At 35.8% G+C, this 27,027-nt stretch overlaps 1 protein-coding gene across 2 annotated transcripts; it reads right to left on the bottom strand.

Moving 5' to 3' along the window:
- Positions 1–368: 368 nt before the first annotated feature.
- Positions 369–26,796, bottom strand: LOC140798844 (DNA-directed RNA polymerase III subunit 1). 2 transcript variants are annotated; one of them, XM_073152925.1, is made up of 28 exons: positions 26,612–26,796; positions 26,381–26,510; positions 23,680–23,829; positions 23,430–23,586; positions 21,368–21,549; positions 21,141–21,253; positions 20,912–21,011; positions 19,471–19,671; positions 19,245–19,393; positions 19,028–19,169; positions 18,799–18,939; positions 16,494–16,682; positions 14,429–14,621; positions 12,495–12,588; positions 11,420–11,654; positions 10,814–11,005; positions 8,896–8,994; positions 7,863–8,066; positions 7,507–7,782; positions 6,550–6,697; positions 5,601–5,752; positions 4,055–4,220; positions 3,855–3,971; positions 3,689–3,756; positions 3,232–3,436; positions 2,914–3,116; positions 1,157–1,286; positions 369–1,049 (listed from the first exon to the last, which is right to left on the bottom strand). In XM_073152925.1, exons 1-22 carry the CDS (start codon positions 26,680–26,682, stop codon positions 4,149–4,151), a joined length of 3,390 nt encoding a protein of 1,129 aa, XP_073009026.1. In that variant the 5' UTR covers positions 26,683–26,796; the 3' UTR covers positions 369–1,049; positions 1,157–1,286; positions 2,914–3,116; positions 3,232–3,436; positions 3,689–3,756; positions 3,855–3,971; positions 4,055–4,148. The 2 variants fall into 2 exon arrangements, with proteins under 2 accessions (XP_073009026.1, XP_073009025.1); XM_073152924.1 differs by having other exon boundaries at positions 4,055–4,210; positions 26,612–26,792.
- Positions 26,797–27,027: the final 231 nt, after the last annotated feature.

The following is a 27,027-nucleotide window of genomic DNA, read 5'->3' on the forward strand; positions in this document are numbered from 1 at the left end:
AATAGAACCTTCATCTCAAATCGTGGTAGGGATATAGTTACTAAACATACTTATTGACAAGTACTTAATGTGCTTGAAAGAGCACCCGAGGTTAACGGAGGAGGAGATCCAAGTGTATCTTAGTGTTAAGTTTCCAATTCTACAATATGATACGAAAAGTGACTCACCTTGCGCATCAATTTGTCCAGCATAAAATTGGTAGCCACCAAGTAACCCTTTTCGGTAGTAAAATGCTTGCGTAAAACTGTCCAATATTTGCTTCCCTGCATCCCCAAGAGTGCATAATTATCCTTTCCTAGACACTTCAAATGAAAATAAGAACATTTTCTCCATGCACAAGATGTAATGACCACATGCTGAGGCATTGCTTAGTCAAAACGGGTAATATATATGGTATGTATTTTACATCTCAAAGAGGGCAATCAATACAATATGAATCAAATCAGAAACTTGAACAGTGAGACAAGGCTTAAGAGCAATCAAGTTCGTGGATTCTTGTTTTAGCATGGCCATGGTTTCCTCTGAGACCAAAAGAAACCAAAAGTTTATGTTCTCGCCTAGAGAGATAATTACAAAGCAGCCTAAATAACAAACCTAAACTAGAAAAGAGAAACAATATTAAGAACATCGAAATCTTAGTATGTACAAGCTACTTCCAAGGAATCATCTCCTTGACTTGGAAAAGCCTGCAAACATCTCTTTCTTCTTTTATCTCAACTAAATTAGCTCATATCTGGCAATGAAATCCAGCTGTGCAGATGCGATGATCGCTAGCATTTCCAACTGCTGCATGAAACTGTACAAAGTCAGAGACTTATGACCACAAAGAGTCAAAGACTGATGGCAATTGCCAATTCCTGTTGCTGTCAGCTGCTAGCCTTCATTTAACAGAACTCCAGAACCTCAGTTTTTTACGGGGTTGCAGAAATCACAGTGCAACTAATGTTGTAGGAATACCATGCAACAATGCAGTGCTTCAAGCATGCCATAAAAGGATCCCGGACCGTGTCGGTAAAGGTCTACAGTTCCGGTGCATTAGGCTTTACTGGCTGCAAAATATAGAGAAGAACAAAGAAGAGTATCATACTAGTGGATAATTCAATGTTTCACCACCCTTTGTGACTGTTAAGTGGGTAAAGGAAAAGAATAGTCATACCCTGGCTGTACGTATCTGTTACAATGTATAGCATCCATTCTATGATAGATACAAGATGCAACAGGCTACTTGTATATCTCAACATATAATTGGATCAGGCTGGTATTTAAATTCGGGTAGCTGGTCAAGCCTGCAAGTGAGAAGTTTGGTGATTATCAAACAATTATATATGATTTCAGAAGGTATTACAACATATCAATCCATGTAAGAGGCAATCCACTTCATAAGGGACTTAAGCATGAATTATCTACTTAGCAGTTTATTAGTAATACCTACCTAGGCCATTTCAGATCGGCCAATAATGGAAGGGATATAGCAGTCATTATCTAGATCAATAACTTCTGTCATACTTTAAGATGATATTAATTCTAAGCAACTCAGGTCATCCTCTCAATAGTATCTTATGAAATAGGTACAAAAATTCCTTTTCAACATTTAAGGAACTTCACTTTAAGCAAATTATGACTCTACTGGAAAACTATAAACAGGGGACTGACAGAAAATAAGTATTCAATGCTAGGATAAATCTCCTTGGAGATCTGACAAATACATTTCAGAAGCCCCATTGCAATAGCCACACAGATTTTTGAAGGATCAGAGATGTCTCAAAGTACATTCATTCACAAGACTCTGTTGGAGTACTGTTATCCAGGGTGAATAACGAGAAAATAAATGGCTACAAGCAATAACCAATAAACTAGTTGGTGTAAAGCAGATGGTAACATAAAGATGGAGAATTTTATTCTACAAAAAAATACTTATAAAGTTGAGATTAAATTCCTAAACAGATTCTAGAAGGACCAAACATGGTATCTATGATACCAAATAAAAGGACAGACCAACCTCATAGGTGAAAAGCTTGTGCAGGCCAACAATGGTCGTGCCGACCATTGGCTGGCACGGCACAGCAATTGTCAGCCGTGCTATGAAAGGAGAGAAAAAAGTATTGGGATACTCACATTCGCCTTCACCGTTGCCTTTGCCAATCGCTACTCGCCGTCGTCGTCGCCCGAGCTCATGTTAGGTCCCCTAGCCCGAGTGAGGAGGAAGAGAGATCGAGACAGATCCGAATCCACAATCTAGGGCACCCGGAGCGTGCTCGGGCAATGGCGATCGGCGACGATGACGGCGATCGGCAACGGGTAACTCAACGACAATGTCGATGGCGAGCGACAAAACTATTAAGAGAGGTATCGTGCAACACCCCCCCCCCCCCCCTCGTGCCACGTGTCAGTATGGCAAGTGTAGATCGGCACGCCTCGTGCCGATCGGCACGGCCATCTATGGTGCAAACATCAAGTCGCTAAACATGATAGAACCAGAGCGTAGAAAAGCTAGAAGAGATTAATCTTTGAAGGAGCTTATCTAATAAACAAATAAGAACAACCAGATGAAACACAATATTGTAACTAGAAGCAAGTAAATTTCTAAAATATCAAGCTGCAGTAATTCATTGATTGCAAATTTAATCCCTTGTGCTTTTGTGAGGAAAGTGGAGCATATTTGTGCAGCCATCACAACTATCATTCTTCTACTAAGCAAGTTGTAAAACAACCAAAGTCTAAATGCCATACATGTTCTGGAGGAGAACATGAGTTAAAAGGGCAATCTTTTCAGCACAAGTGCAAGGAATTACACATCTGAAAATACACTAACAGCAATATTTTGCAAGCACTATGCAGTAGTATAAGTACGAGAACAGGAGGGTATAGAAAGAATAACTAACAATTTCTCACTAGTTTTTTCAATAAATGTACCTTTGTCTAACTTTGAGGATTCCAGTGCCCAGCTGCATTGGTATACCCGTTATAATACACTCACTAACTCCCTCTATCTGATCCTCCCTACCACTGTATGAAGCATTAAAAAGATGTTCTGCAGTTTTTTCAAATGATGCCAGCATCAAAACACTGTCTTTCATCTTTGAAATGCCAAATCTTGTGATTCCAAGAACTTCGCCCTGATTGAAGCGAAAAAGAATGTGAAGCATAGCAGACTTCAAGTAGCAGAAGAATGAATTACCAAGATCCTTGTAGAATGTGACAGGGCATATGGTATATAGAAATAATACTGACCTTATAAGTCATTAAATCTGCCAGAAGCATCATATGCCTTGTATCAATGCTCATGCCATGATTACGCATTGTATATTGAATTTCATTAATGATACACTGCCTCGCGGCTTCAATCCCAAGTGTCTGCTGGACTTCAATGACATGATTACTTCTTGTTTTACTTCCATCAATTCCAGGAGTCCCCATTACTGCTAGAAGGTTTGTGCTACAATATTTATTGAAGTTTAGTAAGTATGTCTATTATTGTAAAGCGTGACTACAACTCGAACATCGTGAAAAAGACAGAAGGCTGACTGACTATTGTAGCCCATTAAGTTATGACAGACAATGAGACCAACAGGCAAGATTCCCTACTTTTTATTATCTAAATTTTGTCAAAAAATCAGACTTTAACATGATTGCAGGGACATTAAGGATGAGTAATATATTTAAATTGCGTATAAAATCTAAAACTGACCCTTCAACTAGGAGGTTGTATACTCCATTGGTGTTGTTAATAACTGCACGCTCAACAGTTGGGATACCCTACAGCAACGTACAAAATTAAAAAATGAAAATAATGGAGACTTCTTAGAGCAATTTCTTAAAACGAAAAAAGGATCAGCAAATCTAATTTTATTCACCTTCACAATAACATTTGGAATCATGGCCTCTAAGGAGTGCAGTTCAAACTGAAGTTTTCTTTTATCTGTTTCAGGTGGGTATATCCGCAGCTTGTTGTTGCTTAGGATACGAATATGCTGAAAGGATTCACCACCATGAAAGATAAACAACTTATAGAGAGAGGGGCGTAGAGTACTAGGCCCTAGTAATATATTCTCACCTCAGGTTTTAATTTTATCTTCGGATGATTCAATATTGAAAGTTGTACAGTCTCAGAAGAAATTCTCATATGCAAGGCTTCAATTCGGTCCATGTCAAGTTGAACAGTTATATATGGCTGACTTGATTTCAAGACAATTTTTACAGTTTTTGCAACCTACATAAAACTGGACGACATCAATACATAGTCAAACAGTAGGATATGAAGTATAAAGTTAAGAGTGCAACTTGTGAAAGTGAATTACCAAACTACTAAGTATGCATTTTAAATTATTAAAGTACAGAAAAGCTTCTCACTCATCAAGAAGAGATCCAGAAGGGTTATAGAAGCACTACTATCCTAGACAAAATAAAGAGAATGACATCCATACATCATAATTGATCTAATCATGCTATTATAGCATTAACCTGAACATGAAAAATTATAATTTCTCATAAAGGTCCTTCTTCATCCCAATTCAATTTGAAAGATGAATTGCCTTCAATTTGATCATCATTATTGTTAGCATATTATAGCCCTCTTTTGAAAGAAGTATGTCTGATGAGTCTTAGCTTTATAGTTATAGAACAATTTAATATCCAATAAATATCATTAAAAAAAAAAAGGCTTGTGTATGATGCAGTTCATACATGTTAAGGATAAAAAATATCTAAATGTTATAAAACAAGCATACATGAAATAATAGTTATGATTTGAGACATCAGCTAGAAGTATAAAAATTAAACATCATTAAAGAAGGTAACATAAGTTTTTTCATTTCTTGTGTCTGCTACAATATAGCAACCTTAAGCTGACAGGTATCATTCAACTGATAATAATAATAATAAGTGCTGAAGCATCTCAAAATATACCCAGCTATCATACCAGAAAAAAGCTAATAACCAAATAGGTCAATGAAAAATATTATCTAGAACTAATCACAAGTTCACAACAACATTGTAACTTTCACCAAATTCAGTTATAGTATATAAAGGATGGCAAACAAAAATTTAGGGTCAAGAAAATTGAAAAAATACTGGATTATAAGCTAAGAAGCACTTAGCAAGGTAGATATAAGATTTAAAATTATCTATATAGAAGCAAACCATTGAAGATGAGAAAAAGAAAGAACTTACTGAGATATGAGAATCAAAGACTAGTGACCTAATAATACTGATAGTACATAAAAGAAAAGGATCAGAGGTTTCTTGGGGAAAAAAAGAAAGAAGTAATTTAGGTTTGAAATTTAGTTTCTTGAGGAAAGAAGTAATGAGCACTCAGTTTGAAATTTAGTCATACAAACCATGCGAGAATAAACTCATAAAGTGCAAAGTAGATAATTTAGGTTTCCTAAGATAAAGAACAAAAAAGTTTGTATAAGCTAGTAAAATTAAGGTTTGGAAGTATTTGAAAAGATAATTGCGAAGATAAAAGATCAGCAAAGAAAGAGTACATTGATACCCATATATATAAATTGAAACTTGAAAGATTACAAATTACATCATCGAGGAAGGCAGCACAAATATAGGATACATTTAGTTTGTTGTCTGATCAGCAAGAGACTTACCTCACCCAGCACTGTTTTCTCAATTGAGCTTTTCACTATACGAGCAGATAATACATCACGATCAGAGAGAAGTGTGGCTGTGATAATTGGTGTGCTTATGTTTTTTGCTGCATTTATTATTTCCTTGATCCGAGGAACCCCCAGAGTGACATCTGATTTGCAGTTAAGAGATCACTTTTGAAAACCAACATCAAATCCATCAGATACTTAACATGAAATAAATATACTTCTTGGGCAGTAATACCTTATACCAGACTAAGGATAAGTAACGCGTATTAATCTCACAAGTATTTGAACAGGATAATGAACCTCAGTGCAGTTCCATATGAATAAAGTATGTAGAACAAAAATAATGGCAACTCTCATTTTTGCAGGTTGTATGTTTTGAAATGCAAGTGGTTCAGGGATTATCTTTGAGCCAGCTGCTTAAATCTTGCTGACAATTTTAGCATGTGAATATAGATGGTAGGACATCACTACATATGAGTATTAAAGCAGCAGAATTTGGCTTAAAAACAAAATTAAAGCAACAAAAGTTCATCAATATAATTGAGACGGAACAAATGTTAATTGTCTAAGATGTGTTCAACTTGTATATCCCTTAGTAGAGAAAAATCAGAATTCACACTTTTTCCAGTTTAGACTTTTCTAGGTTGAAAATTGTTCAATGAAGGAGAGTAAGCCATTCAAAGAATTGTAAAAGTAAGGAAATTGATTCCAGCAAGAGCGAAAGTTGTAACTCTGAGATTGAATAAACTTGCAGAAAAGTTCCCATGATAAGAATATTAACCTCATGTCATATGGCTTAAATTCAAAGAAATCAAGGAACATTAAAGATTCCTAACAAGAGAATACCATCTGATAGAAAACAATCCTGCCAGTTATTATAAGATGAGAAGTAAAAGAAAACTATGTGTTCCATCCTAAGCTGAAAATAATTATAGGATACTCATGCTAGCAACTCCAGCAAAGTGAAATGTTTTCAGAGTCATCTGTGTCCCTGGTTCTCCTATACTTTGGGCCCCAATTGCTCCAATTGCTGCTCCTGCTTCAACTTTTTTCAAATGATAGCGAGATATACAAGTTTCTAAGAAGACCTACAAGAAGAAGCTTATTATCAGCTAATGCTTAAAGAACTACAAAGAAAACATAAATATGGACAGATGGGAAGTAAATTATTATGTGACGCCCTGAAAGTAGACAGAAGATATAGAATATGAACTACATTCAAAGAGCAAATAATCTTCAATATATAATTACAAATTGAATAAATCAGCAAAAGATGACCACGCTATTCAGATCATGGTTTGAGATAAATTTCTTGTGTCCATGTTGACCATGACAGAAAAAACCTCCTATTTTCCAAATGCTTTAAGGGACATCTGAGGGAGTGTTGGACAGAATCAAGAAACAAAACTCCCGCATAATTGTTAATTACGCTTATATGGCTAAGTAAGATCCAGATTAATCTAGTTTATTCCCTTATTTCCAGATTAAATGGATCTAATCATCTAATCTGATCTAATATCCATTATAGTATTTATGTTAAATACTTAAATGGCTTGGATAAAGGTTGCTATCCACGAATGCCCTTCATCTTCAATTCCGATGAATGGCTTTTTCTGGCAAATTGAGGGCGCAATAGTGAGCAAAAGTTTGTTTAATGAAAAAATATTCTTCTCATGCCAACAAATTGATGGCACAGGATGTACCAATTGGCACACAAGAGTTTCCTGAAACTTAAATTCTTGGATTATTTATATCATGGCCAATTCCTTAAAAGATCAGGTCAGCCAACCAAAATCGTCTCATCAGTTCACCAAGCAAATACACTTTCCTTAAATCATTTCTTCAGGAAGGGAAAAGTAACCATGAAATGGCAGTAACAGAAGAAAATTATGCAAACCTGAAGTTGCTTAGATGAAATTCCAGAAATATTAGCAGCAATACTTTCTGTTAAACTAGAGGCTTTCTTCCCAACATTATCTTCATCGAGTTGAAGTGCTCTTCTGGTGTTTCTCAACAAAAGGACACGTTTCTGTAAGAAATCTAATAACAACTTCTTGAAAGCAGCAGAGCAACCACCCTCAGGAGACATATCATACTTCGAGAGCCTGTCATCTACAACTTGTGAAATTTCTAATGGAGATAAAGGATCCTGTCCTCTATGAGGGCATGTAGCCTAGAATAAGACAGATAAATTAATTACGTTCAATTTTCTAAAATACATGAAAAACAGCAAAAGAAATTTCCAATACTAACCATAACTTTCATAAATAATTGGTCCAAATTTAAGGGGATGCCATCCTTTCCCTCCATCTTCGCTGGATCCATGCCATCATCTCCATAAAGAAACTGAACTACCCCACCACTAGCATTACGCACTGTTTGGTCGTAATAAACTGAGAGATCTTCCAAGCCTTTCATCAATCTACGGGACATGTATCCAGTTTCTGCTGTTTTGACCTATATTTCCGAGAACATACACAAATAGGGACATTAATTAACACATAAAAGGTGGTATAACTAAAAAACACAAAAAAAATTGCAACTATTGGATATAATATGAACAATTTAAAACTATGGTATCTTGAGTGGAGCATCAAATCACCAGGAGACCAGAATCTGCAAGAATATTTGTTCCTTTGAAAGGCTAACCAAGGAGGGACTGTTTGGATTATACAAATGCCATGGGGTTAAGTCGTAAACATAAAGTCTGTTGTTTCTCATTCTTTATATCGAAAGTTCCCTTTAATTCCTTGTATTGCTTTTTCATCTACTTACAATAGGCCAACCTTCGCTATAATTTTCCAAAAGTTTATGCTTCCCTGATATCTAGTCACCAGCAAGAACAAGCATGGTTCACTTCTGTTCCTCATAACTATTCAATCTGTCATGTTCCATGAACAAGCAAAGCATTTGAGCATCAAGTAATTTAGTCAGACCTCTCCTTTTGTTCTCAAAATTGCATATAGTTGCTTATTAATAGGAGAAACACCAAGAAGTAAATTCATTCATTTATTTGTCACACTTTCAAGCTTTATTATAATTAGCATCAGATTAGCATGTGCTGTGATCTATTAAAGTAGCATTGTTTGTCAAATTAGATGTTTTTATACTAGTCATTGTATTTGCTTTCTAATTCACACTACAGGAGTGAGAGTACCACAATACTTTCCTAAAATTTTCTATTATGGTGAAGGCAGATTAGCGTATTGCATAAATTATAAAATTGATTAAGTGAAAAAGGAAGCTAGAAAACCAGTACAGAACTTTATTCTAAAATTATCCTTACCGCCGTATCAACAAGACCTTCTCGTCCACCCATTGTATGGAAGAAGAACTCAGTAGCCGTCAACCCAGTGTAGAACGAATTAGCAACAAAACCTTTAGCCTACAATAAGAGTAGAAGTAATAATATTCACTTAGCAAGAAATAAGAGGAAGTAGATCCACTACGTATTATGGCCCTTCATAATGCTCAGTCTAGAGAATGCTTGTACAAAATCAAAAAGAAGAAAAACAAAAACAAATGCATCCATCTTGAAGAAGCATCAAGTATCAAGATGCAATTCCAAAATCAGCAACTAAGATTCCACAGGTATATAGAAGAGAGCCAGAGCCAGAAGTCACTGCAAGATTACAAAATACAATTCTTAAATTCAATGCTAGATCGGGAAATACATTAGAAGGGTTAAGGTTCAAATGCTTTTCACATTTATTATATTATTCATCAAATACAATACTCATTTATTTGTTACTCCATACATCAAAACAGTACACCCAATCATTCTCCGGTGCTGTATAATCGAATCATTACTCTCTACATTACTGGCCAAAAATTTAATGATAAACAAATAAAAATGACTCCAAGCATTTTTTTAATAAGCTCCATTCATCCTTAAAATTACCACATCTAAATGACTTTCTAATTGTAAAATGAAACTTTAGTCATTCCTAGTTGAATCAAAAGATTTTCCAAATTACCCGATCTGAAGGGAAGAGTGTTACCATTGTGATGTCTAACCATTTGTCTTCAAGGCAATGTTAACTTTATTTGCCAAGTTAAAGATGTAACTTATTTGATCAAAAAAGTATTAAATTGGAACCTATCAAACAACATATAGGAACATATTCACCCTTACAGAAGCAAATTCAGCAACTATATAAGTTTCATCAACTAAGCATGATAAATTACAAGCCTCTTGAAAGCAAATCAGAGAAATTTACAAGAGTAATAAAAGAGAAACAACGAGATCCATCATAATAGTACAACTTTAAAATAGTTAACATTATACTGCCTATTTCAACTAAAAGAGTAATCAAATCAGTAGAACCCAAAGCATTGAATTACAATAGCCCAAAAAATAACAGAATATGCCATCATTTGCTAAAACTAACAAAGGGCAGGAATAATCCTGCACCCCCAAGCAAATAAGCAACATGGATCTCACTAATCCGCACTCTAAGCCAAACAAAGTAGATAAACTTAATTGGTAACATTATTAGCACATGAGTCCATCTATACCAAAGAATGTTGATTATTTTTGGTATTCCAGTAAATAAGAAATCATAATAAATGATAGAAATCAACATGAACTAGTATATCAGTTCTCCACTTCTGTTTCATGGAAGAATGACACCTCACTTGGTTACCAATTTAGTATACTTGGGATATAGAAAAGATTTATCTGAATCCCATGCACTTGTTTCCCTATCTGATCATTATGCTTATAGCACCTCCAGTAGTAAAATGAAATCATAATGAAGTAGAATAAATAACTGAGTGACTGATGGGACCTAGTATATCAATTTTCCACCTGTCCCATGGCAAGAAAAACTTGTCACTCATTTACTATCATGTGAGTATGGAAAGCGGAAACAGTAAAAGATGTATCTGCATCCCATTGCTTTCCCTTCAGTAATTTGCTCATCATGTTTATAGGACTTCAAATCATGTAAAAAAGATGAAGATGGAAACTGAGAATAAAGGAGGCTAGACAAGCATTTCCAGAGTGTAAAATAACCAATGGAAAGAAAAAAAAATCATTGTCAAGTACCATTTAGTGAACAACAAATGCCACTTTTACTCAATTCATTTCTTTTGCAAAACGTAAATCAGGAAAACATATAAAGTAGTTCATTTGTCACAGAACATATGAAATGCCAAAAAAGGAGAGAATAAATTCTATTCATTGATGCCAAAAATCTTACAGCAGGTGTCTTTGAATTTATGGGGAAGTGTGGAAGAGTTCGATTTATAAAGCCATTTGGGGCACGACGTCCTCCAACTGATTGCTGGCCAACACATGCAATCATCTGACTGATATTGATTGGAGAACCTTTTGATCCACACTGTGACATAATTAATGGGCTGTTCCTCCAATGAAGTTCATTCATACATACCTGAGGAGAAAATCAAATGAATTATCATTATATAAAAGCCAATGAAATATCAGAAAGAGACAAATCTATTCACATTTATTCTAAAAGCAAAACCTTAAGCTTATAAACAATGATGACTTTATTCCTTTACATTCTAACATTCCTAAATTATAAAGCAAAGCTTAAATTGATATAACAATACTTAGCAACAAAATATGCAATTGTAAACAATATTAATGCTTCAACATATCGAACCATCCATCTACAATAAATATGCAGAATCTCCTTCCTGATCAAAGACAATGATATAAGAGGAAGAAGAAAATAAAGACAGATTTTGACGTCATACTATTATCCTACCTTACATGATAAAGGATAGGAAACAAAAGATCATCATTAGTTTCAGAAACCATGCAGAAATGAGTATTCCCTTACATTTCCAGCTGTTGCTCTAATTTGATTCAGCACACCAGTTATCTTAAGCTCCAAGGTTTGAGCCGCATTACAACCAGGTTGCAAAGTGAGTTCACCTTTGCTGTATGAGGAAATAAGTTCATGACATTCTCTATAACCTTCATCAATTTTCTTCTTTTTTTGCTGATTTAGTTGTTCTCCAGGTTGAACATCATCGATGCCAATTGAAAATCCATGATTCCCTATCCACCTAGCACTGCAGATACACAGAAACCTTGACAATCTCAAATTGTTGAAAATCATCACTACTGGATAAATAAAGAATGCAACATTTTTGCAATGTCCAAACCCATAAGAGTTAATTACATTTAGATCTCCTGACCTATCACTATTTTCCAGATACCTCTCCTGAACCTTTTTTGTAGCATATGGATTCCCAGAATTATTGAAAATATCTCAAGCATCTCTCTTGTTAGGTTTCCATTACTTTTTCCGTTCATAAATTGTCACGTGCAAGTCACAATGACACATTAATTTGTATGTTCTAGAGGGAAAAAATCACCAAAATACCATTACCGTCTTATGGAGGTATTTTGGTCTTTTTTTTTTACTTTTTCGTCTATGATGTCAGGGGGTGGAACATTTTCAATACTTCAAGGAGTTTGTGTCATAAGAAGAAACAAAAAAACATCAAGTGCGGTATACGAAAAGGAGTGATAGTTCAAGAGATCTAACTGTAACTATCTCAACCCATAAAAGTAGAGAACTCTCGATTTCCTTTAAATACTACAAATGTAACAATGGTAAGAGGAGTTCCACTTTTATAGTTGGTGACCCTTATATGGAAGTGCTAGAAAATAAGCAAAGACTACAAAATGGCAACAGTATTGTGAAACAACCACCGTATACTTTTTCATTTGTTAACTCAATTGGTGCAGATGTATCCTATATATCAGATAGATATGGCAGTCGTTACAAAATAAGGTGGTTAGAGAAGGCAAGAAACTAGAGGACCTGGGATTCCAGATTATGAGGATAACCATTCCATAGGAAACTTCGTTGATGCAAAGATAAAAGTTAAAATGTATGAAATTACCTCAATTTTGCTAATCGATTCATGCAACTTGCAGCAGCATGTGAATTGTAATCTCTCAGAAGAACAGAGAAAAGACCATCCTTGTTTCCATTTCCTAGAGAAAAGAGTAGCAGGTCAATCAAAAATTTGCAAATCCCAAATTCCTTTGGCTTATTTCCTAAGAAAAGATCATTTACACCATTAGATAGAAAACAAGAAAGTTACTTGACAAAGAATCAGTCAAACATATGAGCTTCAAGCACACATACAAACATCATGACAAATACCCCATTTTGTATTCCTTTCAGGGAAGAACACATATCACTAATCCAAATTAAGGCACAATTCTGATGCAATATATGACTTACAAGATCATAGAAGCAACTAAACCTTAGACATTATGTGTATTGTGAAGCATAAGCCAAAAGATCAGGAAGGCACTAGGATCACAAAGGTATGCAATACAGAGACCCAATACAGTAATACATAAACAAGAGAATCTTATACAATCAATAAATGAATTAAATATGACATTGCACACATGAAAAGGACAGATAACAAAAATACAGCCAGCATCTACAACACCCAGGTATCAAGACAGATAATCTACAAACATGGAAAAGTGTATTTACAGCATAACAAATTTACTAACTGCGATGTTACAAATGACAATCATGACAACATAATGATGTCTATGTTCCGCAATTGTTAAACAAATGAACTGGAGGCACAAGTGACTAAATTAGCAAGCTTTGAAGTATCGACCAACTACCAAAAATTGGAACTATTATTTTTCTGGATGTATGTGTACTTAAGATGTATATGAATTGCTGATCATCTGTGTTACCATGTTTTTTTTATGTTGTCAATAATAAGGCTTAGGCTTAACCAAAGAGCCATGGCTGTTACAAAGTAATTCGTCAAACAAACAACAAAATCATTGTCTCATGACAAAGGTGATACATACAACATGTTTGTGATCCTTTGAAATTCTCTTTTTCATAATTTTCCTTTTGGAAAAAAGTGGAAACATTTTTATTAAACAAGTCATTATTTGCAGAGAACAGATAAAAACAAACAAATAATATTCAGAGTGAAACAATGAGCCCCTTTAGCACACACTGCAACAGTTAGTGTACAATAGACATTCCTTCGGTTTGAAACTTTGAATGTCCAGATAATAGGCAACAACTGGATGCATATTCAATCTCCAATTATTTACACCAACAATGGCAGAGTGTCAGTATCCAAATGATCAGAAGTCACTTCATTGTCTAAAAGGTGCACTCAGAACTCAGCTTTTATTGATGCCATAACAGAAATAAAGAGAAAATTCAGCCTCTTTCTCCTGAAGCTGTGAAGTATATTATGCTGGATTGCTTCCGAACACATTAAGCATTTTATGTAAGTAGCTATAATCATCACACTCATTATGGTTCTCAAATTGGTGAAGGAGCATATTCTATCATAGTCAGAAACAACAATAAGTATGAAGTAAAAACTCGAAAATTAGCAATTCTACAAAACTACAGATGGATACTGTTATGAGAACTAAGTTTCACCAAGAGATTCTTGAAGTAAATGCTAGGTAAAAGATCTAGCCTTATCTTCCACTAAATGTCTTCACTACATTGTAAGGCAATATTACTAATCTTGAAGGGAAAATAATACTATGATTTGTAATAGCCCATAACAGATGTAGAATGCAAATGAAGACTGAAACTTACAAAGCTGCATGGAAGATTGCGAAGTATTACATTTCATGAATTGATAATACAATCCAACATTGCAAAGTCACATGTTAAATTACTCTTTCCCCAATTTGTGTTATAAAATATTAAAATGAGGAATTTGAACAAGATATAGCAATGAATTAATACTTCAGCTTCTTTAATTAGAAATCACAATGGTAACATAGGGTCTGCATTTGAAAACCAAAGCATGGGCATGCTAACCTAAAGTTGTCTTTCCAAGTTGCCCGCATATAAGCTCACTGTTCCGGAAATACACATAACCATCACAGGGACACATTGTTTCAAGCTTGGTATAAATTTTCTCTTTAAGAGTAAAATTCAAAAACACCCTTGTACTTGCATTAGGGCGCACCAGAACACTAAATAGCTGCTTCCCCGTCCAAAGCTCGATAGGCTACAAAAGCAAAAAGAACAAGATTAATGTATAAGGTTAAATAAAAATCTGTAAGAAACTGTGCAATAAAAGGAAAACATTAGAATGATGTAAAATGTAAATATGGAAGAAAAAAATTAAAAAAAAAGAGCAAGAAATACTGAATACATCAAGAAAAAACTGTAGAAATGCTCCTAGCATTGCAACAAAAATAAATTTCTAAGCTTCATCTTGAAGACATGAAAAATATCATTTGAACAAATATTATCCCTTAAAGCCTTTTTAACAAAATATTGTTGGTTTTGCTTCAACAAGATCTGCAAATGACAAGTAGCACATGTTTCACATATTTGTGAAGATGAATATCCTTTTTTTGTAAATCCAAATCCAAACCTAATATGTGTGATATAATATAATGTGATATATCAGATACAATTTAGTAAACCCCAATGTGTGCATTCTTAGCAAGCATAGCAACCAGTTGCATGTCCAAGACTCCAAATAGCTCCTTGAGCATATACTTAAGGTGAAAGCTCACACTCATCAACAACACATTATGTCCTTTGAGACATTAATATATCTAATTAATTGCTTACACAGCTACTAAATAGGCTAACAACAGCACTAGAAAGATAGTGTTAGCAAGTTCAAGCAGGAATATTCTCAGATGTAGGATGGGATTGGATTGTACAGAAAAATAATCTTCCAAGATCCGAAGATTTTGTGTCAAATTTCACCTTTCACTTTCCCTCTTTTTACATCACAATGATCATTGTCAATAACCTTGAACTCTTGAATTCCCTTCTATAACCTTCTTTCCATACCAGCTCAAATATTATGTCTGATATTTTCAATTGTTACAAAATATATTAATTATAACAAGAAAAAATAATGACAGACATGTGCATTGACAATATAAGAAGTTGATGAATAATACATCATCTACACAATGCTGACGATGTTTGGATGGAACACTTACAGACATGTACATTGACAAAGACAGAAACTTCTGAGCGAGATAGATAAGTTGATGGACTAAATGAGGAAAAGTAATAAAGCCAAAACTTATGGACTTGCTTTAAGAAAGACAAGTTAAAATTATCCCAAAGAGAGGTGTACAGGTGCAAGAATGAGATTCAGTGAGTTCAACACTAAAGGATTTACGTCTGGGAATGTGTATAAGTCATTATGTTCTATTTGTTCTATTGCTATCAGACTTTGTGAACTTAAATCTAAGTCGGAATGATGAAATCTACATAAACGTATATTGTATGTATCTAGATGTCACTCCAAAGTTTTTATTTTTCTTATCTTCCCTTCAAAAAGTAGATAGTCGTACAAGACACAAACCCTCCCCCCACCCTCTCCCCCCCAACTCCCACCCCCATTATATTGCAAGAACTTCAGATATGTGCAAATGTTAATTCAAACTTGGAAAGTATATTGATATAGATTTCATGAGTATTGACATTCAAAATTGATTTGATAATAGTTTTCATTTGAGATACTTTACCTTGATAAACATGGTAAATGAGACTCACAAGAAACAGGTAGCCATAGTTTTTTTATTTATTTAGCATGTAACTGGATTTGAATAGGATAGATGAAATCGAAACCTGTTTCTGTATTGCTAAGAAAGCTCAACATCATTAAATGAGCTAGGCAAAATAAGTGGAGCAACCAAAAAATCAATAAATGTCAATGTTCAATATACATCTACATGTTCTTTCAGGATGTGCCTTTCAATAAAAGCAGATCAAGGAACTAATAGGCAACTGCCTCTAGTAAGACAAATTTATGAATTGTGAATCTGTGATACACTGTGATACTTAAGGTCTTAAACCAAGTAGGCCCAACTTCCAAATGTACTATAGTCAGCATCATAAGCCTCACCTTAATCAATGCAGGTGTTGGTAAATCAATTGATTCCATAGAATCACCCATGTAAGAACACATTAGAGAAAAGGCAGCCCTATCATAGAAGGTGTCTTTTCTTGTAATCAGAAAGGATGATGTCAAAAAGTCCTGTGTGGATGCAACTAAAATTTCACCGTTCTTTGGGGTACATAAGTTATTTTGTACCTGCAAAACAAATATAATGGGCCAGGTGAGTTACGTACACATGAAGGGAAACATGAAATCGAGCAGAAAGAAGTTGCAATTGGACATATGAAAGAAACTATAAATCAAAAGTACAACCCACAAGTTCATCACCAAACTAAAGGTTTCTTCCACATGATTTATGTTCTTTGGTAAAGATATGAGATGAAATTCTTAAGCAGGAAATAAACAGGCTGCAAGAGAAAAATAAAAATATGCATCTTAAAATTATCATGGATTTTGGGCAATAAGACGGCAGACTTCCCTTCGACAGGCTGGCTCTACCGTCTAAAACAGTGAAGTCATGAAATAGTGGATCCCTTTCAATCCAATAAAGTTCTGTATAAAACAATAATTTGAAGCATGCATGATGGGATAGAAATTGCTATTAACAGTCTAAAAAGGACATTGAAACTGGCACTCTTACAGCACTTTTTACCTTCACCTATCAGGACGGAGGATTGGGAACAAAGAGTGCAAGGCCTGAACCTAAGCCTTTGAGGGCCTGACTCACTTGCATGACTTACTGTGGTATTATCGCCTGCAAATGACCTCAAATACCCATCTTGATGACCCTATCTGTATTTCTGGCACATGCAAGGATCTTCTAACCAAATTTTCAAGAAGCCTAGAAGACACTGTCGATGTAGAAGCCTAAAAGACACTGTCGACGTAATCTAACCTATATGGATATGATCAGATAGACTTAAACTTGGACAAAAACATGTCAGGAACTCCACTTACCTAGACATCTGCAGCATGAGCCATCATCCAAAGGATAAGAATGATCACCTACACCAAGTTATCATGCAAATAAGACAAGATCATCCTAGATACTAACTATACTTCTTTCCCAACCTGAAAGAGGTGCCTGAACAGTCCGATTGAGGGCCTCATTAGTAGCTATCAGATGAAAAGGCCAGCTACCATCAAAACCAAGTTGACATGGAATCTTGTCGCTATTTATGAGAATTTAAATGGGATTTAAAACTCCCATAAGTAAATCCCCAATTGATCAACCTATTAAGGACTGCTGCAAAAGTAGTTGTAACTAGGTCTTAGTTAACCAAATATCTCCAACAGATCTAGCAAGAATCACTGTAGATATTAACTAAAATTCATTTTCAACCCGAACAACAGTTCTTGAACAAGCATAAGCCACATTTCAGTTCAGACAAAGGCCTAATCAGTGGCTTATCATGGTCAACAAAGCACAGCTGTAAGGAAACCCTTACTTGCAATACGCATGCTCCATCTTTTACTGGTGAGATAATTAAAAACAAGAAAAGAAAAGTTTGAAAAGTACATTTCTCATGCTGTTTTATCTGATTGCATTATTTAGATACACCTATAATTTTGAAATATTTAGGAAAACAAATTTCTCATCGAACCACGGACCATGGTCCTTAAGGAAGACTATAAAGTGAAATAAATATATTTTCAAAATATAATGTTAGAATAAAACAGTGAAAGGTTTGATATACGATTGCAAGTTATCTTGATAGTCATATACTCATATTCTGTGCAGATGTCCCTTGTTAAGCATTAACTTCTTGTAACTTCACCTGAGGCCTCTCCACGCCAAATATAATAAAGATGCAATCTGTGTTGAACACACACTTCTTTTAAAATTTGAATGTAAGTTCTTAAGAGTTCTAGATGTCGAAAATGTGCTTCTTATGCTATTCCTGAGGATTTTGCAACACTGAAGGGAATTTTGATGACTAAGGACTAATTACCATTGCTGAAGGTAGGAACATGAAAGTAGACAAGAGAAGTAATATAGTTATAACTTCTATGGATTGTCTTAACAATTAATTAGTTCGGACTGTGAGGCCCTTTCACAAGGGCCCAGATCATTACATTGAGGAGAAAGCTGGAGTGATCCGTATATATCTATTTTTAGAACCAGTGGTGTAACGGGTGAAGATGGGGAGTGAAATGTTATAAGTCGGGCAGCAGTTCTCACTTCCAGGATGTAACCATATGAGCCCCTCTATGAGTATTGTCCCATTTGAAACAATTGAAAAATCTCTCTCCATGACTATTTTAAAAAAAGAGAAGACTGATACAAAACAAAAGCGCTAACAACTAATACCCCCATGAGCATAAGAGCTTCTGTACGAGCTTCTTCTGTTTGCGGAACATGTAAATTCATCTCATCTCCGTCAAAATCAGCATTGTATGGATTGCAAACGGACTCATTAAACCTCAGTGTCCTCCAAGGCATGATCCTCGCCTGCATCCAAAAGAATGGTAAGCACAAAAGCAGAAAAAAGCTAGATGGTGCATCATTTCAACTTTCAAGAATGTAAAGTAGTACATACCCGATGAGACATTATAGACATCCTATGCAAGCTTGGTTGTCTATTGAAGAGGACAACATCTCCATCTTCTAAGTGTCTTTCAACTATATAGCCATATTTCAATTCACTAGCAGCAATCTTCTTATCCACATATTTTAAGTGCCTATAGGTAACTTGGACGACTTAGTTGCATCACAAAAATTAAATTCACCCAAATTCAGCAGAGGTAACAACTTACAACTTAGTTCCATCAGGTAGTATAATAAAATTTGCTCCTGGATGTTTGTTAGGTCCATTCCGAATACACTGCCGTAATTTCTCTATGTTATAATAAGAAACCCTTTCTGGATATGTCAAGACACGGGCCATTAATACCGGAATAGCCACCTGAAACCCAACTAAGTGACCACTTGCTTTCTGAAGGAGAGATCAATAACACAGAAGAACAACCAACAAAGATTTACCTCAGTAATTTTTAAATTTGGATCAGGAGAGATAACAGTCCTTCCAGTATACTCAACACGTTTTCCAGACAAGTTACCACGAAATCGTCCTTGCTTCCCTTTAAGCCGCTGAACAAGCCCGCGATGTATTGAATCAGGAACACAAGGAGCTTCACTATTTATGTATTCAACAACTTGAATTTGAAGGTGTGCCCAACAATCCTGGAAAAAAGAAATCATTGAGCAGAACAAGACTGATGACCTGGGGCCTACTAAAATTTGGGTATAATAAGTCAGTGAATATGTTAAGAGTCATAAAACATGCCAATTCAGGGAAAAAACTAATCATGATTCTTGAATTTCTTGCCCTAAACTTAGGTAGTAAGAAACATGTAGTAGCAACTGGAAAGAAACAAAGTATAAAAAAGGAGGTGCTTCAGCACTCAGTAAGCAAAGCGCTTTACAATAATAGCTAACGGTCTAATAAAACACCCAATATAGTGTAAACCACAAGATCTAGATTTACATGCATTTGAGTGTGTAGCCACTGAAAACTTGTGAATTCAATATTGAGGATGAGTAGCTAAGATCTGTTTGACAGCATTATGGAGCAAGATACTTACGTAATTGCCACTGAAAACTTTTAAAATATCATAATTGCTATACATTCTTCAAAATTTCATAATTGGCACTGAAAATGTTTTCTTTCACAAATGTCATTCCGTCAGTTCAATTTAATTGATAAGAAATTTTACTCACTTACATGCATTTGTTAACTTTAGCAACTCTCAGTTAGGAATATTCTATGACTATTCTGTTAAATCCTAACCATAATGACAATTCTGAAAGAGAAGATTTCAGTGGCAATTATGTAAAACAACCTTGTTTTAAATCCAAAATTATATGGCTGCATGGTATGGTAATAAATTTAAAGTTGCAAATTCCCCAACGGCATGGAATAACTACCTTCCTCAGACAGCAGCTCTGAGATCTTGGATAGAAATTGGTGCAGCAATCTTAGATATACAATTAATAAGAAACAGGACTCATACCCCAATTTAAGTCTTCTTATTTTTCAGCCGTGCTTATTATGTCCTCATTTCACAAGTAGATTCTTATCTATTAAGCCAATTTTTTTACAACTTCACATATTCCTGTACTTGCTCCAAGTTGGCTGAATTGTTTGATTTATAACTTATAACATAAATAAAATTTTAGTCTACAAAGTTGTACATATCAAACAACGCAATTCTTTTCTAGCATGCAGTGAGGATAAAGAACTCCACAATAAGAAGGGCGCGTATGAGCATATAACATAGAAAAAAGATACGCAAATGCCCATAATATCAGAAACATCCAGACCCCATCTTCAGAGTACCTTCATAAACTCTTGTTAAATTTATAGTCTTTAAAAAATGCAATTATGACACAGTCAAGAATCAAATAAAACAGTGAATCTCACCAAAGATTTATGTGGTGGAGCACCAGCTTCAAGATCTTCCCTAAGGATAGAATTTGTATTAATTATATTCTTCAATATGCTAGTAATGCTGTCCTCATTACTGCAAGAAAACAGAACGAGTATATATCATTATCAGTATGTCATGACTAGCATAATAATGCATCATTGTCAGACTGGAACAAATAATACACATTTTCAACATACAATACAGAAACAAAAATGGACAAACCTTGATCTTCCAAAGCCCACAAAGACGGAAGGCCGGATTGTCACAGGTGGTATTGCTATTGCAGTTACAATAAGTTTCTCTGGCCTATCATAAAGATTGAGCAATTCACAGTCCTGTAGAACATCAAATATTAAAAAGCAGATACCCATTGTCCCTTCTCTTCTTCTCAAATGCATGCAAACACTAATAGTCATAAGATTACAAGTCATAGATACAGGAGCATCTACCTCATCAAGCATTCTTCTGAAAAGTGCAAGGACCTTAACAGGGCTTAATAAATGAACAACATGGAAAGATACTTTGTCCTTTTTGTGAGACAATGCAGATCGGAATTCTTCAATACTTCTGTCGGAAGCTTTAGGGAAGTCCTGAGCAATGGCCAGCTGAGATTTGGCCTTCTTAGTCACACCTGTATTTCCAATTATATATACAAATGGCATCAACATCACTGCTGAACAAGTTAAAACTTTTGGAAATGCAAATGATTGATAGTCTACTGCTTTGAATTTCAGTTTAGCGATCTTCTAGCGACTGCCTCACAAAATAAAATTGACATATAATGGAAAGAAAGTTAGTAAGGTCTCCATGGAACTGAAATTTTAGATATTTTGAACAGCTTATTTCATAATCAATGCCACGACAATCTAGTCATATCATGTTTAGGTAATATGCTAAGAATTTACAGAACAACATTCCAAAGGTAATATCATGTGTAGTCACCAGACTTACCACTCACCACATAAAATAAGAATTTTGGATTTGGGAAGAGATAGATTATAAATTATACAGCACATACAAAGTATGAAAAAGATAACACAGTATTTGCTTGGTCATCTAAGGAAATAAAGTGGAAGATATGGAAGAGGACATGGGAGACTTTGTTATGGACAAAAGAATGATATGGGTCTGTATTTTATCTTATGATCTTTTAAGAAAAGGACATGGAACTACTTTTAAAAGTGAATTAGATCGTAGAAAAATGGACTATTTCCTTACTGAAGGAATGTATAATAAGTATGTAAAGAATGCAACAATACACTGACAGAGAGAGCAAGAGTGAGAGGGGGAGAGGGGAAGAGAAAGGCTACACAACATAGAATATTGAATTAGATGTATGCATAAAAGGTGGACGAAAATAATTTTAAGTAAAGAGTTGTCATAAGATCAGATGGTGGAGCTCAACAGGAAAAGGAAACAAGAGCTAAAGACACATAATGTGAGAAAGAATGGGCCTATTGCAACTTAATTGCATTTTTATTTTTCAATTGGCAATAATGATCTATCTTGTGTATCATATATGTAAATTGTGTGCACTTCTTTATAGTAAAACATCCATCAACTATAAAAAAAATATATGCACTCAGTTTTTAAAAGCCAAATCTTGCCAATTAAAAAAATAATTGTAATTAAATTGCAAAGACCCTAAAAAAGAATAGAATATAGAAGGTGATTAGTGTTGAAAAAGAGGAATTTTAGAGAACTTGGCAAAAATGCAGAATTAAAGAGAACTGAAAAGGTTAAAATAGCTAATTAAAAAAGTTGAGAAAGCAGTTTCTGAAGTAAAAAGGAAATGACAAACTTGGCTCTTAGGCTCTTACTTAAATACTAAACTTAGTAGTATCTCTGGCTGCCCAGGCCTCTCTAATGCTGGAAGAAATCCCACTTGCCAGAGATGCATTTGTATCTTCACAATGTCCAAAATAGTATACTTATAACGGAACAACCTATGGTGCATGTTTACAGTAAGTCAATTACATTCTTCATAGGGAGTACCACTGTAAGCAGTTAGCATATAGCCCCACAAATCTCCAGTAATTTGGAACTGCTGGGGAGAGGATATAATGCTAGAAATTTCTCAATAGGATAGCACAAGGATATCATTCAAAATAAGCACCAATATCGCCACTTGCAAAAACTACAATTGCATCTAATAATAATTCTTACTAGCTGAAATCTGCAATTAAAAGCTTCCTAGTGAAGATGCTCACATAGTCACATGAGATCACTATTTAGAAGACAAAAGTAGATGCAAGTTTACGGAAAATTAAGGATCACACACATACGTGGTGCTTTTTCACAACCTAGGCCACATCAAGGGACTCATGAGGAAAAGAAGATAACATAAAAGAATGTGTAAGACCTGGTTATGATGGCACAAGCAATGGGAGTCTTAGCTATAGGATACCAACAACTGCAGCAAAACAAATTTCAAGATATAAAAATGGTCTCATCATAGCACTTCCAAACCCGAAAAAGTTCATTGTAACAATTCCTTGGACAAAAACTAACCATTTACATACCCACACCATGGGCAGCGAGATATTTTGCATTTATCTCTAATTTTTTTCACGAGAGCATTCTTCTGTAGTATTTCTGTTTTAGGATTTCTCATTTTCCTCAAATATTCTTTCCGATCTTTCTCTACGAGAAGTACTCTGCTGCAGTTCTGAATGGCATATAAAGAATTAACTTAGAGATACAATCAACCTTTGCAAATTAAATATCAAGAAAAAATCCAATTCTGCAAGCTGGTAGGTACCTTGCATATGCACTTCAGAATGTCCAAAATAGAATTGAAGTACCCAACATTGAAAACAGGGAGCACAAGTTTTAGATATCCAAAATGTCCAGGACAATCAGTAAATTTTCCATGGCAGGTAACACATTGTCCAGCTTTGTTTGCAGCTCCCTAAAATTTAAAGGAAAAAAAAATGAAAAAGGGAAATGAGCGAATGGCAAGCCTGCATACAATGTAAAATGCAACACGGAATTATAGGCAACACAATTCCATAAGTACTGGAAGTACCTTATAAGTTACAAGGTCCAAAACATGATTTCGTATACATGGCCTACCAGAGATCGAACTCATTTGTTACAGTATTGAACATTACCAAAAAGAGGAAGACTATTCACTAGAGCCTAGATGGGAGGGCACTTAAACCAAAAACCCAGTAGATCTAAACTACAATGACTCATGAAATTAACTTTTTGACCAAATGGGTAATATGAGTCAGCAAAGCAGTCCTTGAGACAAGAAATTAAAGAAAAAACTAGCACAACTGTGGATACTCACATCCAACTAGATGGCTTAGAAAGAATTTCCAGCCAATTAGGCATGAACTATGCCTTTTAAAAGTGAAGTTTTTTCACTATATCAGCCTATTAGGTTTTCGCTAAGAACATAAATACCCAAATGGGTTAATTTTGAAATTTAAAACATATTTAGGCATATTTTGCTACCTCAACAGGTGAGTTGGCATCCAACCACAAAGCCATTCACTCCTCACTGGTGCAGAGGTATAGGTTGTAGTTGAGATGGTCCCGAAAGACAATCTCCCAAACTCTGATAACTGCAGGCCTGCTGCCACGAGGTCGCTGTGGTGCTGTTTTTGGAATAGGCTAGCTTGTTGTAGGCCTTCAAGACATTGAGGTAGTAAAGGAGGTGGACATTGACAACAAAATAAACTCTTATAGAATCTTCACGTTCAAATATACAGCTTCAATGTTCTCCTTGCAGCAGTGGAAAGTTTGGGCAATCATCTTTGCTTTCCATTGATGAGAACCAAACTTTAAAGGAGAAATCATGCTCACATGCCAACTTTCCAATTGGCAATTTCAACATGGGACTTAAACTTGCAAAATGACTTCACGGTGGCACCAAAGAGAGCAGTGCTCAAGAAGAACATAGTTAGGAGAATCCCTTCTGAGCTCCCAGGAAAAAAAAAAAGAGACATGTGGAAGAAGGGATAGAATCCCAGTGAAGCACTAACTGGCTTTGTGATTCCTGAAGAGGCAATCAATCACCTATTCACTGATTTTTCAGTAGCTGCCAACTTACCTTCCTAGGTTGTAAAAATTTGTGTAGGTAGGTATTAAGTTTCAAAACTATCCTATTTCAATTTTCAATATCTATCTTTTGGAGCAAATCTAATGTGGTGAAAGCAACAATGGTCGTGTCGACTGGCTTGGGGCATGCCGATCGGCACTTATAGTGTCTGCGACGTACTGGCACGTGGCACAACGGGTACTGCACAGCATCCCTCCTAGCAGTGATCCACTCGCCGTCGAGCTTCCGTCGTCGCCGTCGTTGCTCGTCGTGGATCCAGATCCGTAACTTAAGTCTTTATTCACTCACTCCGACCCGTCCAAGTTCTTCTTCCTCCTTGGACTACGGCTAGAGCATCCTCGCGTGGGATGCGATGCAACGCAATGACGCCTTCGTCGACAAATTTCTCCGACAGCAAACAACGGGTGACAATGGCGGCGAGCAACAACGATGAGTCGAAGAGTGAAGTGATGCTAGTCTCCCTCCTTTTTTTCTCTCCCTCTCTTGCACCACATGCTGTGCCGTCTAGTGGTCGGCACAAGCTGTGCCTGTGGCACGGCCATCCATGGGTGAAAGACTCTTAAAGTGTCCAGAGATTCTAAAACTCACACTTCATGATTAATAACACATATTTGCCATCTTGAATCCAAAAGTAGTCAAATCTCAAACTATTAAAGTGTATCCTAGTTCAACTCTCTAATTTAACATGTGAGAACAATTATCCATGTATCTTGCACATATGACACATGAACATGATGTGCTCATAACTTACAACTTTGAAGCATCCAAAGCTCTTTAAGTTCATATTCAGAAGGTTAATCTAAAAAGCACATACATATTTACTTGTATGTGTTCATTCACATCTGCTGATAACGGAAACAGATAAAAGATAATGATAGTGTACTAAAACATTCAGCATACCTGCAAATTCATACTCTTCATAGGTTATGATGATATACGAAACTTAGAACTTGTATAAGGGAATGGGATCATTTCTACACAAGAAAAATACCCTTTATTTCATTATTTAGTCTATTCACTCAAAAGCTCTACATAAAAGCACCAGTCTCCTATAGAATAGCAGCATTCTTTGTCACCCCAGCCAACCCTATGATGTGATTGAATTAGTTAAGGTACAGATCCAAAGGTTGCAACAGAAAGGTTAATTCACTTATCTAGATAATACATCACATGCCAAAGAACGATACTAGGTCAAGATTTACACCATGTCAATGATAGAATCACCTCCAGAACACTTGTTATTTTCCCTCTCTAAACAATCCAGCATGCAACCCCCAAAGGTTGCAGGAAAAAATATGCCAATACCGTTACAAGTAACAACCCATATGATCGAGAACGACAAGAACAAAAGAAAGTAGGGAAAAGAAGAATAAAAATCAAGAAGGAAATGTACCATTCGTTGATCGAGCAAGCCATTCTCCACCGGCTTCAGATCCGCCCCATAAATCCTATTATTCCAGACCTGGACCTCCGCCGATTTCTTTACCTCCTCGCCCGAAAACATACTAAACCTGATGCTCTTTCTGAAGAAACAGACAGAACAAATTTCAAAGAAACAAAAATAAATCCATCAGAATAAACCATCGAGATTAAGGTATGGAGTACAAGAATTCCCAGAACTCACATCTTCTTAGGGCCGACGTCCTCGATGTAAGGCTCCTTCGTGCACCTCAGCTTCTCCTCCGGACGCGCCATTCCGGCGACCAACGCCTGAGAACCGAAGGTTCGACGCGAAGAGGAGGGGGGAAATAGTTAATGGCGTTATTGGGATCAGGGTTTTAGGGTTTTAAGAAATACAGAGATGGCGGTTAAAGGGCATGACTGACCGTCTCCGCTCTAAGAGCACAGCTCGAGCCGACCAGTGAGCCGGCTTAAGACCGGCTCCGTGGGGACCGTGAGACCGTGGCGAGTGACGACGGCGGAATGCGCGGGGTTTTGTAGGGCTAAGCACGAGCCGATAAGCCCGTCTCCACTTTCCACAATAAGCAAACCCCGGCTTGGGCCAGATTAAAGCTCGCCCGAAACGGCCCAACAATGACC

The sequence above is a fragment of the Typha latifolia genome, chromosome 12 (assembly GCF_019914945.1).
Source record: "Typha latifolia isolate L0001 chromosome 12, TyphaL0001v2, whole genome shotgun sequence".
In the NCBI taxonomy this organism is placed as follows: Eukaryota; Viridiplantae; Streptophyta; class Magnoliopsida; order Poales; family Typhaceae; genus Typha; species Typha latifolia.